Here is a 14,723-nt window from a genome sequence, read left to right on the forward strand (position 1 = left end):
TTGAGATGAGGGTCAACAATGATAACATGGTTGATATTTAAACATGCAAATATGGTTGATGTGCGCTGCCCGTACATCAACTCGGTTGTGTGATGTGTTTTTGAAATGCTTTAAAGGAAGTGCCAAGTGACAAAGTTCAAAAATAGTTCAATCACCCACCCACGAGCTTAGATGAAATACTGTAGAAAAGCACATGTCACACTATTAATATGGAGGCACTGCATCACAAAAAATAACTTTGATGTGAGTCATTGCGGTTAAAGTTACTAAACACAAATTTCTCAATCTTACTAAGAATCCAAATCCTGTGAAGAAATATACTTCCCCTAAATACGCTCTGTAAAAAAATAGATCTCCGAACTCATCAAGCAAAACCGTAATAATACCGTAGATAACAGTAAAACAAAAAAATGAAGTCTGAGGCATGGTCACTGACAAAAAGTAATAAAGAAAAATACTGTTACATCAGTCTGCCTCAAATGCTTTATTAACAAATGTTGCAAAATCAAGAAAAAAATTGCTTTCAATCACATAGTTCTTGAACTTGAAATACAAACACACACACATGGTTTCATGCATACGTACAATTAATTTTCTTTCAATGCAGTTTTTGTATAAGTGAAGCCTCTTACCTTGAACTGGCACTTGGTTGTCTACTCAACTGATCTTCCCTCAACTGTCACACTGTCACATTGATTCCTCAAACTATTTCATTTCCACATGCTCATGCATAGCCAATGAAATGGCAGTGTGTCGGGTGTGACTTCATGAAATGGCTTGCACAATTATTTGCATGTCATCCTAGATGTTTCCACCATGTCAACAGGTGGTTCATTCCCCTATCTCTGTATCTAAGGGTGACATGTAAATGTGCAACCTGACTGCAAAGAGAGACCCTTGTCTCCTTTATCTAATAAAGTCTGTAAATAATTACCACAGTAAAAGACACAGCTATAAGGACGAAGAACTCTCCCAAGACACAAGATGTGTACGTAAAAATGCAGTATTTGAATTTAGCGGTCAGAAGTTGAATACTCACCTGTTCAACAGGGTACTGCAGCACCTTCCTAAAGTGACTGGGGTCCCCACTCTCCACGTAATCCGTACGCTTCTTGTGTACGTCTGTCCCAGTGTGAGCAGATACAGAACCCTTACCTAAAAATATGGAAAACATCTTTTGGAAGATGACCCAACACTTCAGGGATCCCGATCATCCAATCAGACGAGGGCGTGGGAGCTGAGGACTTTCCCTCGATGCTACGATGTCTTCTTTGGGCACCATGTACATCCATCACACATTTAAAATGAAGAATAAAATAATCATAAAACAAGCATGAAGATGAATGAAAGTGTGAAAGTGAGTTGGGGGGACAAAGCGGTGAAATATAGAAACAGGTTTGTGTGGAGTACGTGTTGTGGCAAGCCATCATCCATTCACACCGATTGGCAATGATGCAACAAACCGATGGTGCCTGACGGAAAATCGTCAGTAAACAACTGATGCAACAGTCCAGAAAATCACTTCTGATTCAAGTCAGTGTAACGATGTGTAATATGTTACGTGAGGCTGACGTGTTTCAAGATGTGATGTCCGTCGGCGAGTTTGTGCTTCACCCAACATGAAGAACAGGGACATGTCTCCCTACTGAGAGCTACAGATCCCCTCACGCCGTGATTTACACTCACAGTAGGTATTTAATTGTGTTTTTGTTCGTGGTGTCTACAGATAGTGTTGTTTTTGAGGCTGGTTGAATGACCTCTCAGGTGACTGTTGACCTTTCACTCCTATTCTATTAGACGTTAAAAAGCACTGCTGGGAGATGAATTCAGAACTTTTACTTCAAAGTAGTAATACCACAGTGCATAAATACTCTGTTACAAGTAAATGTCACATACGTTTACTTAAGTAAAAGAACAAAAGTAAATCAGTGTACTTTAAGTAACAAGAGTAAAAGTACTAATTTTGCAGAGTAGGCCACTTCAGATTAACGTATGGTATCACAATGTTGGATTATGGTGATTGATTCATTAATTAATCACTTTAATGTTACATCTGGTAAAGTCGTGACTAATTCTAATTTATTTAGTTATATAAATATGAATGTTTCCTTTGGATAAATAAAGTCTTATTAATACTATATTATCATAATTTATTTATTGATAACATTTTGTATTATTAATCTGAATCTGTAAAGTCTCTAGTGACTGGAGTTATCAAATGAATGTAGTATAGAAAAAAGTAGGTTACAGTATTGAGTACAGTAGTTCATTAACATCACCAATCGATGTTAACATAGTCGATATATTACACTGTATCAACATGTTGCTATAGAAAGGCTTATTGACTATATTATAATTGATCACTTCTTCGTCAGTGTACTGCAGGTTGTGTGTTGTTCCATGTGTGTTTCAGGCTGTTTGAACAGCTTGATGAGCCGACTGATGAAACTTGACCCAGGTTTGTTTACCCTCTGTCTCTGAACGTGTTTGTACTGGTGTCAGGTTCACAGGAGTTGTGTCTCCCTCCTCCTATAAGGAGGAAGATGTGTCTCCCTCCTCCTATAAGGAAGAAGATGTGTCTCCCTCCTCCTATAAGGAAGAAGATGTGTCTCCCTCCTCCTATAAGGAAGAAGATGTGTCTCCCTCCTCCTATAAGGAGGAAGATGTGTCTCCCTCCTGCAAGATTCCCTCAGGTTTGTTCAATTCTGCATCAGAGCAGAAACACACACACACACACACACACACACACACACACACACAGGTCAGCCCACAGCTGCTTGTGTTCAAACAGGCCGTCTTAGAAATCCTTGGTGCTTCCTGAAGTTGTAACTTCAGTTGAACATATTTTCAGATTTGTATTATGCATTAATTTTCCCTTCACATATCATGGTAAAAAGATTTCTGCATATTTCTGCATAAAGCAGCACTTTTCAGCAGCTATTTTATAAGGTTTTGATCAAACCTGATTGTAAAAAAAATAGATACACACACACACACACACACACATATCTGTATATATATATATATATATATATATATATATATATATATATATATATATATATATATATATATATATATATATATATATATCTTTTCTAAATAATATTGTGCTTAACAGCCACATAAAATCAAGCAACAAACTTCTGGCTGTGAGAGAAAAGGAAGAAATAAATGAAACCAACACAACCATCAGCAAATTCATGAAATAGATTCGGGCATAAATGGGGCACATCGGGCCCAGGTGTGTCCAATGCCACTGATTAATCCCCAATCAGGTCTGCAGCCCTGGGGAAAGAAAGCGCAGACACAGCAGAGGAACCAAACAGAGGGGCCATCACGGTGACTACGTAGTTTTGAGTTTTCAGCGGCAGCCATCTATAATTCACTGCACCAACTGTGCAGGTCTCCAGTCAAGACTCCTCATTAAAAACCGAGCAGAGCTAATCACATCGGAGGGGTAAGTGGAAATGTGGTGCATGGATTACATCAGATCAGAGGTAGCCAACCCGGTGCCCGCGGGCACCCTGTCGCCCGCAGGGACCACGTGAGTCGCCCGCAAGACATGTTCTAAAAATAGCACTAGTCATTATGGAGCTCCGTCTAAAATTGTAGTTGCTGTTCTTTTTTTAATCAAAAACGCTTGCAGAGAGTTAAGAGAGTTGGGTACCCGGAGGCGCACGGCGGACAGCCAGGACGAGCCAGGGGTAGAGGCGAGGCAACGCAATCCGACCGAAAAGGCCCAGACTAGAGGTTTGAACGCGGGCCCCCGAAGACGCTCGCGCGCCTCGGAGGGTTGGATCCCCCCCTCGGCTATAGACGAGACTTTTTACTAGTTTCTTCGTGGAGAAAAAGGTACCATTGGAAAAGCTGGTGTCGGTGACAACAGACGGGGCTCCCGCGATGACAGGCCGGCATGCAGGTTCATTGCGCAATGCAAAGGTGACCCAGACTTCGCAAAATGTCTACATTACCACTGGATCATTCACCAGCAGGCGCTATGTGCAAAAGTAACCGGCTTTGATCATGTGATGATACAAAAATATTAGAGATGTGATACCTCTGACTTTCTAATGTTGAAACAGATTAACAGAAATAAAAGTTGCATGTTTAAATATATATGTGTAGCTATACCATCATTGTTGTGGAAATCATTATTAATAATTATTGTGTGGAATAATTAACTGACGTGATCAAACAGTCTCTTCACATATATTATTATTAAGGTGATCTGTGCAATTTTGTTATTCAGGAAGTTTGTATCAAATAAGTAGCCCTTCGTACTACTTGGTACCTTTTTGAAGTAGCTCTCAGTTTCAAAAAGGTTGGTGACCCCTGCATCAGATCATACTCACTATCTAGGGACACTTCCTTAATTCATGACAGGAAATCACAACAGAACTAAGCAAGACGGACCTTCTCACTAATGCTTTATTTTAAGAAAGTATGTTTCTTATCCAAAGTGAGACACTGTGAAACACTTCACGATCACTCGTTTACATCAAAATGTGGAAGCAGTAAAGGAGAAGTCAAACCACTGAGTGGTTAAAGTTCATGTTGCCTGTCAACAGCTGAAGTAAAAAAACAAAACAGTCTTTTGGGAGTGGAGATCTTGCAGATGCTGTAATCCTGCAAGAATTGGAGTGATGGGATCTCATGAGAGCCCTGCTGGTTTTGTCGATGGTGTCTTTTCAGCTTATTTGGAGTGTTTGTGCAGGAAACGTAAAAAGGCAGCAAGTAAGAGACTCTCGGGTCAAGTCACATCTAGATGGTGCGCGGTTTGGTTTGGGGTGAAGGTCACATGCTGCCGTCGAGGGTGTTGGCGTGTCATGGCTAAAAGGTGCTACAAGTGTTGGTAAACAGTCGGCTTACAGTCTCATAAAAGTTTGCTCCAGACCAGCGTTGTGATGATTCCCAGCTGAAAACGTTTCGCTAACATTGGAAAGGTTTGTTGGGTGGAGTGTAGTTGTTTTCAGATGAAGGTGGAGTCCATGGTGCTGGTGTCTTGCGCACTGCGGGCTCGAAATAAATGAAACCAACACAACCGTCAGCAAATTCATGAAATAGATTCGGGCATAAATGGGGCACATCGGGCCCAGGTGTGTCCAATGCCACTGATTAATCCCCAATCAGGTCTGCAGCCCTGGAGAAAAAGAGCGCAGACACAGCAGAGGAACCAAACAGAGGGGCCATCACGGTGACTACGTAGTTTTGAGTTTTCAGCGGCAGCCATCTATAATTCACTGCACCAACTGTGCAGGTCTCCAGTCAAGACTCCTCATTAAAAACCGAGCAGAGCTAATCACATCGGAGGGGTAAGTGGAAATGAGGTGCATGGATTACATCAGATCATACTCACTATCTAGGGACACTTCCTTAATTCATGACAGGAAATCACAACAGAACTAAGCAAGACGGACCCTCCTGGAAACTCACTAATGCTTTATTTTAAGAAAGTATGTTTCTTATCCAAAGTGAGACACTGTGAAACACTTCACGATCACTCGTTTACATCAAAATGTGGAAGCAGTAAAGGAGAAGTCAAACCACTGAGTGGTTTAAGTAAGTGGTTAAACATGGAAGGACAAGAAATACAAAATCTTAAAATATTTGTAATTTCGGTAATGCACATTTGATTTGTTGTTTTTAATGCATTGCTTTGGTTTAAAGGGATTCTAAATCCATCATTTAATACTTAGATAAATAAGTGTTTTGATTATTTCAAACCTTTTTAGAGAATGAGAAAAAAACACATAGCAAGGAGCCACAGAATCATAGTCAACATAGTTTGGTCGTATTTATTGTTTTACATTTTTCTCTGACTTTGAGTACTCTCAATAGAAAGCAGAAGGAAAAGAGTTTCACTCACACGTCATGTAGTTTGAGCAGCAAGAAACATACAATCAAACAAGTGGGAAACAGACATCAACAATATGTTCTGTGCAGACATCCCAGCAGTACCATACAGATCCATTATAGAACTACACGTTTGTTTTATTCTACCGCCACCCACTAACTAAATGATCCTCTTGTAAACTGTGTGTTTGTACTGATCCTGGTAAAGAGGACAGAATGGGTTCTTACATTTTGTGCTAATCTCCAGGTTTCAAACAGAAAATCTCTTCAGAAGATAAATATTTTGGAGCTGAAAAATACGACCCATGCAAAGAAGCCACTGTAAACACATAGGGGGATGTAGCATTAGATAGCCAAAGTGATTTTCCTTTCGTTTCTGACGTGACATCAGAAGATCTCCCAACCAAGGAGCTCTTGCTCCGACACATTCACCGTCTTCTGTTTGTCTTCCACAGCTCTCTTCTAAGTGCAAACTTCCAAACTTCTTTCGTCCGTCTCTGCCTCTACAGCTCTCAGGCTGTCCTCCCCATCTCTCTCTCTCTCTTTTTTTTTTTTCCAACTTTAAAAAATAAAAATTCCTAAAAAGGGTCTGAACATTAAACATTCTACCATAATATAAAACAGGTCCTTTCAGTAATTCTAGTCTCTCAGCATTTTAAATGAAACACTCTATTAACCCAGGAAGCTAATGTCAAGGTAAACACATTATTATCTTACATTAACAGGAAGGAGATACTGAATGACAAGAGCAAAGTGTGTCTTAATATCATTAAGATCAAAGAACCAAACTAGAACATATGTAATTGATGGGTCACAGCAAGCAGATGTAGCTGATGATTTGTTTTCATATTAAACTGAGAATATGGCATTTTATTCCAACAGAACCCCCCCCCCCCCCCCCCCCCCCCCCCCCAAACGAAGTTAAAGTTCATGTTGCCTGTCAACAGCTGAAGTAAAAAAAACAAAACAGTCTTTTGGGAGTGGAGATCTTGCAGATGCTGTAATCCTGCAAGAATTGGAGTGATGGGATCTCATGAGAGCCCTGCTGGTTTTGTCGATGGTGTCTTTTCAGCTTATTTGGAGTGTTTGTGCAGGAAACGTAAAAAGGCAGCAAGTAAGAGACTCTCGGGTCAAGTCACATCTAGATGGTGCGCGGTTTGGTTTGGGGTGAAGGTCACATGCTGCAGTCGAGGGTGTTGGCGTGTCATGGCTAAAAGGTGCTACAAGTGTTGGTAAACAGTCGGCTTACAGTCTCATAAAAGTTTGCTCCAGACCAGCGTTGTGATGATTCCCAGCTGAAAACGTTTCGCTAACATTGGAAAGGTTTGTTGGGTGGAGTGTAGTTGTTTTCAGATGAAGGTGGAGTCCATGGTGCTGGTGTCTTGCGCACTGCGGGCTCGAGCCTCAAAAAGCTGTTTTATCAACGCCGACTTCTCCTGCTCCAGCTGGGCGATCCGCTCGCTCCTCTCTGTCACCTCCTTCATGAAAAGAAGGAAAATAAAAGAAGTGAGTGTCTTTAAAAAGCAGCAGTACTGACTGGCGACCTCTGTCTGTCAATGTGTAGACTGTGTTGAACCTGGGTGAGAAGTCGGTTCTGGTCCTTCAGCCTCTGGATGGCTTGGGGAGGAGCTGGACCCGGAGGCTGGGGGTTGGCTGCTGTCTGAGCAGAGCTGGAAGGAAATGACTGCTGGGGAAACAAAGAGGGACCGGTCTTAAAGGGAAAGTGTCATCATTTACATCTAGAATACGCAACTTCCCATAACTTGGTATAGAGAGGAATTTCCCTGAATTGAATATTCATGCAACACTCACAATCCCAGAGCAGGAAATAAGGTCATTTAGGCAGCGGTTGACTTCTTGCAATTTGGGTATTAGAACATTCATGCGACTCTGATTGGCTTCTGTGAAGAAATCCTGAGAGGAGAAAACATAAAAGACAATTCAAATTCAAGAAAGTAGCAAAAGGTCTTAAAAACAAGGCGACCAGGAGGGATGATGGCTTAACCAACCAAGGACAAACTTTAGTAAAAGGAAGTTGATTTAAAGTAGGTAATAAGCAGGATACTCTGAGGAAGAACTGTGCCACATAATGTTTCCAATATAAGCAAAACCATGATATTACTGAGGCTACTGTGGGAAGAAAAATATCTGCCTCTTCCTCTACCACGAGGTATTGTACCCTGTTTGACTACTGAACATGAAATTTTCCAATCTGTGGGACTGACTCCAAAATCTAATACTTAGTGTTTATGTTTAGGTCAAATGAATAATCTTCAAAAGTTTGTATTTTGAAAAAGGTTCAACAGCTATAAATCTTTATTACATATGTGCTGGAAATATAATTTCGTCCATAGCGATTTAAAACTAAACAGTTTGCATCTTAAACACTTTTAACAGTCTGTGGTTGAACTGACCGTGGAGTGGGAGCTCTGGCCGACCTGCCGCTGTCTCTCTGTGACGTTGTGGATTTGGCTCTGGTACCAGTCGCGGGCCCGCTCCACCACCTCCAGGCCCGCCAGCAGAGAGTCCTTCTCCTGCTCCAGCTCTTTCATTTGCTTCAACTGTGCGAGTTGAAAGTTAAAAAGAAGGGTACGTTGTTGGAAAGTAAAAAAAAAAAAAAAAAAAACGAAGGGGGACGGGAAAGGGGTAGAAGAGGAGAAAGAGAAAAACAACGTGATTAGGAACAGACAAAAACAAACCTGCCTGAAGTCACACAGAGACAGAAAACATTACATTTTATATTCCCCACGCCATCACTGAGAGAGCTTTCAGGTCGACGCCAAGATTAAATCTAATTATTGATTTCTGGCTGCCAGCAGCCTGCATGGTAGACAATCTCCCATCTTTTCACGAGGGCATCTGCAGCAAACTCTTTTGTGCTGGCGGAGACAATGGCGCCGCACCAATTGTGCCGGACTCTCTCTCTCTCCCATCCTGAACACTGTTTAGAGGAGCAATCAGTCCGGCGGCATGGCAACAGCACAGCAACCTAAGAATGGGGGTAAACAGCACTTCAGCTATGTGTGTGTGTGTGTGTGTGTGTGTGTGTGTGTGTGAGAAAGAGAAAGAAAGATGTGTGTGTGTTCACCCCAGCAAGGCTGCATTGAGTAGTGCTGACCAGGCTGTCCATGCAGCACACTGCCACAGGCCTCATTGCTGGCATTCAGCCACCTGGTGTGTCAAGCTTTCTATCCACCCATCATGTCCCCTGTTGTAGCTCAGTACATTCCTCTGATCATCGCTCACCAGTGCTGTTTAAAACACAGCCATGCTCGTACACAGCGATACATGTTGCCAAAGTGGACTAAAACAGGACGAGGCATTTCAAGAGTCTCGAATCAAACCCCGTTTAAAATATGTGTGCTCTTGGTAAAAAGAGCCCAAAGTGAGGGGACACAGAGAGGGGAGGGGGGGGGGGTCTAGAATGAAGCATGACCCGGTGTCAGGCTGCTTGAATGTGTGGTAGTCCACAAGCAGGAACACCCTACTGTTTAAAACAATATATAGAAAATCGAAATACAGAGAGGGAGCAGAACAACAAATGTCTGAAAGCTTATGGAAAGTGTGTGCATGTATGTTTGTGTGCTGGCTGAGTGAGCAGGCATGAATACACACAACACGCATACAATAACATGACACACGTTGCACAAGCTGTTGAGTTGAAAACACAAAGAAGAACACAACGGCCGTTCAACTACAAAGCACCATGACACGGTGTGGCCTGAACCTTGAAGCTCTACAATATATCAGCAGATCGGCGGCAACATACAAATCCAAAAGATGTTTAGAGCTGCAGCTAACAACTATTTACATGCATTCATCTGTCCACTATTTTTCTGATTATTCGATTTAATTGTTATTGACGGTATAAAAACCCCAAATATATTCAATTTAGCTTCATATTAAAAAGAGAGAAAAGCAGCAAAATGAAACCAGGAAGTATTGGCATTGTCTTTCTTTATCAATGACTTCTGTCAATTAAATTCTGTCAATCACTTCCTCTCGGCTCTATCCAAAACCTGAAGCTCAACAATACCACAACAGGTTAGAGTTAACAAGACCCAGAGTCCCTGGAAGAGGGTTTTATTTTTTTATTATTGATCTGTCAGTTACTTTTGAAATCTTAGGAAAACACTGACAAAAATGCAGATCAAGTTATTGGTTGTTTTGTCTAACAAACAGTTCATAAGTCAGAGATATTCAATGACGATGATCTAAAACAGAAAAGGTAGTAACCACACTTGGCATTTTCGCTTCAACACCGAATCCCCCCAATTCTATAAATCTCAACAGTCCAAATTAAATATCAAAACAACCATCTTCAAATCATGAAATGCACTCATTACCAAACCATCTCAAAGAGGGACTTAAATGTTCTATCCTGTACAACCATCTCTCCCTTTCCTTCTCCCTCTCTCGTCCGACTCACCCAGAGGAAAAAGTGCAGGGCCTTGCTGCTGTAGAGGCTGCTGCTGAGGGGGATGAAGACGGTAGTGTAGGCAGCCAACACGGCTGTCCAGGCTGGGCCGGGCCGGCCGAGCGAGTCCTCTACTTCTATCAGGCCCCTGGGCCCGACCCGGCTCACTACCATCAGGGCAGCAGCGGGCCAAGGCGGCCTGGGTGGGAGGGCCAGGGGGGGGGAGGAGGAGAGGGGCAGGGAGGGAGTGAGAAGGAGGGGAGCCGATCAGTCAGCCTCTCCAGACACCGAGGCCGAGGGGAAAGAGACGGAGACGGCGACACAAACGGGGAGAGAAAGAGGGAGAGGAGGCGAGCTGGAGAGGGTGAGAAATGGTGAGGCAGAGGGAGAGAGACGAAGAGTGAAGGGAGGCATGAGCTCCCGACTGGAGGGTGGGAGGGGCAGAGTGAGGGGGAGGCAGACGGGAGAGGGATGGGAGGGGAATGTGGGGGCCAATAGAGAGCTGGAGAAGAGCCTCCACTAGAAAACCTTTTCCTGGAATTCTCATGCTTCCACTGTTTACTTTTCCAGATACATAAAATATTTTATATCTTTAAAACCCTCAATCCCTCTCATATCCAATCACACTGAAAATCATCAACGATTTAGTCCAAGCCGACCCGGGTCTCTCTGAAAGTCTGTTACTGATCCTCTCATCCTGAAAACTATGAAAACTCCCAGTTTTACCAGTGAAGACCAGAGGTTTTATAAATGTAGTGATATTTTTGAAGAAGCTGTCTAACAGGGTTCTTCACAGGTGAATAGAAACCACAGAAGACCCATGTATGAGTGATGTCGACCCATGACCTGGTTTGCTGTTCATCCAGTTATTAATGAAGAAGTGTATCCATGTACATTACTGACATTCAGAACGGTTTCTAACTGAAACATGAGTAAGACTACGGCCCAGGCGGGGGCTCCTTTTTATAAAAACCTTTAAGACGCAGACTGTGTGTGTGTGTGTGTGTGTGTGTGTGTGTGTGTGTGTGTGTGTGTGTGTGTGTGTGTGTGTGTGTGTGTGTGTGTACCAACCATTCCATAATCCACGCCGTTGGTTATGGTATGCCGCCTCTGCTCTTCCCGACTCCGCCCGTGGCGCCTGGAGCCGCCGGTAAATCCGGTCGCTGATTCGCTCTGAGATCTTGGTAAACCTGATTTCACAACATCACAGATTTAAATTGCAACATGACTGTGACAACAGTACAGGGAAAACATACTTTGGGCAATCTTTTATGAAAAAGTACAACTTTACGAGCTAAGAGGCACCGTTTTTACGGTTATGTCATATACTTTATGTAATCATGTATTTTCCCTTCTACAGAGGGAAACACTCAAATTGCATCACTTTACAAAGGGTATGTGCCAGATTCAGCAAAATCCAGGTGAGTCTGAAAATCCTTAACAGTCCATCGCATAAGCTAAAAGAAATGTATATAAATTTGATTTATTAGAAGAATAAGTGTCCCGTTTTGTACACTGCAGACGAGGCATTAATTTGGCCTGATGAGGCATTGGAGTTGCCCGTGTACACCACAGGAGGGAGCTGTACTCTGCCAATGTGTCTGGAAGCTGAACTCAATCATGGTCTCTTGTTAAATGACTTGACTGAGGGAAGAGTTCAGTGGAGCAGACAGAAATATGTTACGTTTCTGAGCTTAAACATACCGTCGAGAGAACATCTCTGAAAGCTCAACTAGACGGTGCAACCTGCTTCAGTTAAAGGAAGTCCTTCCATCAGAGAAAGACGGAGAGTCAGACTTCTGTTCACTTTAGCAAACCACATCTGCGAAGGAAGATCATGCGATATGATAGAAAGCGCCCAAACGGCTACTAAATGGACCTAATGTTGAAATTGTTTTGTGAGCTGCTGTTTCCAAACTCGAGAACGAACTTTGAAACCCAACTCGGTTATTCCAAAGATAACGTATGAAAGGATTTCTCTGCCTGATTCTCCTTAAACTCACATTAAATCTCTGCTCCGTTTTTTACATGTTTTGGAGGATTTCCAAGTCGTGCAGCTCTGATGACGTGTGTGAGAATGGCGGGACTTTGCGGTGATGTCCGGGGTGTTGGGGAGGATTTCACCGCTGCCGTGATTCAGTGAGCCCAGGACTTTCTGCTGTAATCTGGTCTAATCCAACAGGGTTTGGCTGCATGTGAGAGATTACGGCACGGACGCTGCCGGTGGACGCCCGAACCCAGTAAGTGGACATAACATTACACACACATGTGATTTTTGGACATCAATATGCTGCTATAACAAGCCTCCGCTCCTCTGGAAAAGCTTTCCACAAGATTTTTGGAAGGTGGCTGCAGGGATTTGCTCCCTTTAGCCACAAGATCAACTGATGTTGGGTGATTCATCCAAACTCAGAAAGCCTTCTTTTCATGGACCTCGCTTTTTGCACAAGGCATTGCCATCGTATCATTGCATATTTTAGCATTAAGATTTCCCTTCATTTGAGCCAACAAGAAAAGTACACAAAAGTATGTGAACTTTTGGTCGTATGGTGTATCTGTCCATCTATTTAGCAAAACCACTGTACTAGTGCAGCAAGTGGTGTAAGCAGTGAAAAGCCCCGAGGGCTCGACAGAGAGAGTGTGCGAGAGCGTCACTCTGATAGCTCCAGACAGGCCTGGCTTTACAGAGATCAGGCAAACTCAGACAGACTAGTTGTGTGTGTGTGAGAGAGAGAGAGAGAGAGAGCGAGCATGTGAAATAACTGTTATGCTTGTGAGAGGAAGAGGAACAAACGTGAGTTTGTATGAGAGTGAGAGCCTGTATGAACAAGATAATGAGCAGGCAAACTGGGAATGTCTCAGCAGCAGCTCCTCTAACCTACATCCATCTCACTAGGGGAAATCAGTGCAAATGAACACCAGTCAGAGGGGCCATGGCAGGGATGACTGTGCCCCCCCCCCCCCCCCCCCCCCCCCCCCCCCCTCTCCCCCAAGTTAAAACCCTCAAGATAGATAAACTGCTGTGGGAATTTCTGACACGACCTCTGACCTGACCTGGGGTTAACAACGGCAATTACTCAACTAGCCACCCATAAACGGCCCTTAAACGGGGCCTGTTTAAGCTGTGACATAACACTGTTTTTGACCCTTCTATGATGCAGACGTGCGGTTTTCTTTTTCACATCGTATCAATTGAATAACTTTGACTTTTGGACAGTCGGTCAGACAAAACAAGCAATGTAAAGACCTCATCTTGGGCTTTGGTGATAGTTCTTTTTTCTATTAATGTTTAGTGAAAAATACCCAACAGATAAAAACAAAACAAAGTCTCTTTTGACAGCTGCCTGACAGCAACAGCTTGCTTGAGCTGTTGATTGGCAGATATGGCGTGTGTGTTTATTTTGACGGACATGGGTTTAACTTATTGACCTAAGTCTTCCATGAAGTCAGTAAACTGTCCATAAACCCCCCCCCCCCCCCCCCCCCCCCCCCACACACACACACACACACACCATTCATACCTATTTATATGGGCTTTCATGGCTCCACTTACTTGGTCCTTGGAGCTGCGGTGACTCCAGAGCCAGTGACTCAATGGACCTGACCCGGCTCTGCTGGGGCTGTGTGGGTTTGGTGGCATGTCCCGGGTCGGCCCGGTAACACCCGCCCCCCGGAGCGACGGAATTCTGCTCCAAACTCCGCCCGGACCTGTCGAAGCCCGCGCCGTACCCGGGCCCCTCCTCCGGCCTGCCGCGGCTCTGCAGGGAGGACGCCCGGTGCTGCAGAGTGTTGGTCACGTTGCTCGGCCCCAGCGGACGGACCTTGTTCTCGACCCGGGTCCCAACGCTGCATGTGGACAGCGGGGCGGGTTTCTGGGGATGCTTCGGTGCCTGCTGTGGGTACACGGCAGCCTGGGCCCTGAAGTGCGCGCTGTGCTCCGGGTTGAGCATGGAGTAGCGCAGCCCCGCCACGAACCGCTCAAAGGTGAGGCAGCCATGCGGCGGGGTGACCCTCCGGAGGCAGCCCAGCACCCCGCCGGGCAGATCCCGGGTGTCTGCCCCCTGCCAGCGGCTCTCGATCTCCGAGATGTGGACATAGCCCCGTCCACCATCATCCAGAATGTCAAACAGGGTCCTCAGGCTGTGCAGGAACGCTTTGGGCAGGCCATCTGTTGAGTACTCCGTCTCCTTTGGCTGCATTTTGGCAGGTTTAAAGCCCTCCGCGTTGCCTTGAAACACTTCTTTTCTCGGTCCAACTCGGCCGTAAATCGCCGACGTCCCGTTCAACTTGCAGCCCTGATCGGTCGCTATCAAAGCCATGAATGCAATGATAATCTCCAACGATTAATCAATCAAAAACACACCAAAACAAGTTGGCTAACTTTATACAAACACACAGCTGAACATACAGAATAATACAACTAATACCTGCTTTACTTAGCAGCGGAATG

The 14,723-nt window shown here is 44.1% G+C and overlaps 1 protein-coding gene across 1 annotated transcript; it reads right to left on the minus strand.

The window, feature by feature from the left end:
• Window positions 1-6,762: 6,762 nt before the first annotated feature.
• Window positions 6,763-14,624, minus strand: sapcd2 (suppressor APC domain containing 2). Its single transcript, XM_076099791.1, has 6 exons — window positions 13,827-14,624; window positions 11,345-11,463; window positions 8,271-8,417; window positions 7,669-7,770; window positions 7,433-7,543; window positions 6,763-7,334 (listed from the first exon to the last, which is right to left on the minus strand). Exons 1-6 carry the CDS (start codon window positions 14,590-14,592, stop codon window positions 7,206-7,208), a joined length of 1,374 nt encoding a protein of 457 aa, XP_075955906.1. The 5' UTR covers window positions 14,593-14,624; the 3' UTR covers window positions 6,763-7,205.
• Window positions 14,625-14,723: the final 99 nt, after the last annotated feature.

Source organism: Anarhichas minor, unplaced genomic scaffold (genome assembly GCF_050575085.1).
Source record: "Anarhichas minor isolate MPS153535 unplaced genomic scaffold, ASM5057508v1 ptg000002l, whole genome shotgun sequence".
Classification (NCBI taxonomy): Eukaryota; Metazoa; Chordata; class Actinopteri; order Perciformes; family Anarhichadidae; genus Anarhichas; species Anarhichas minor.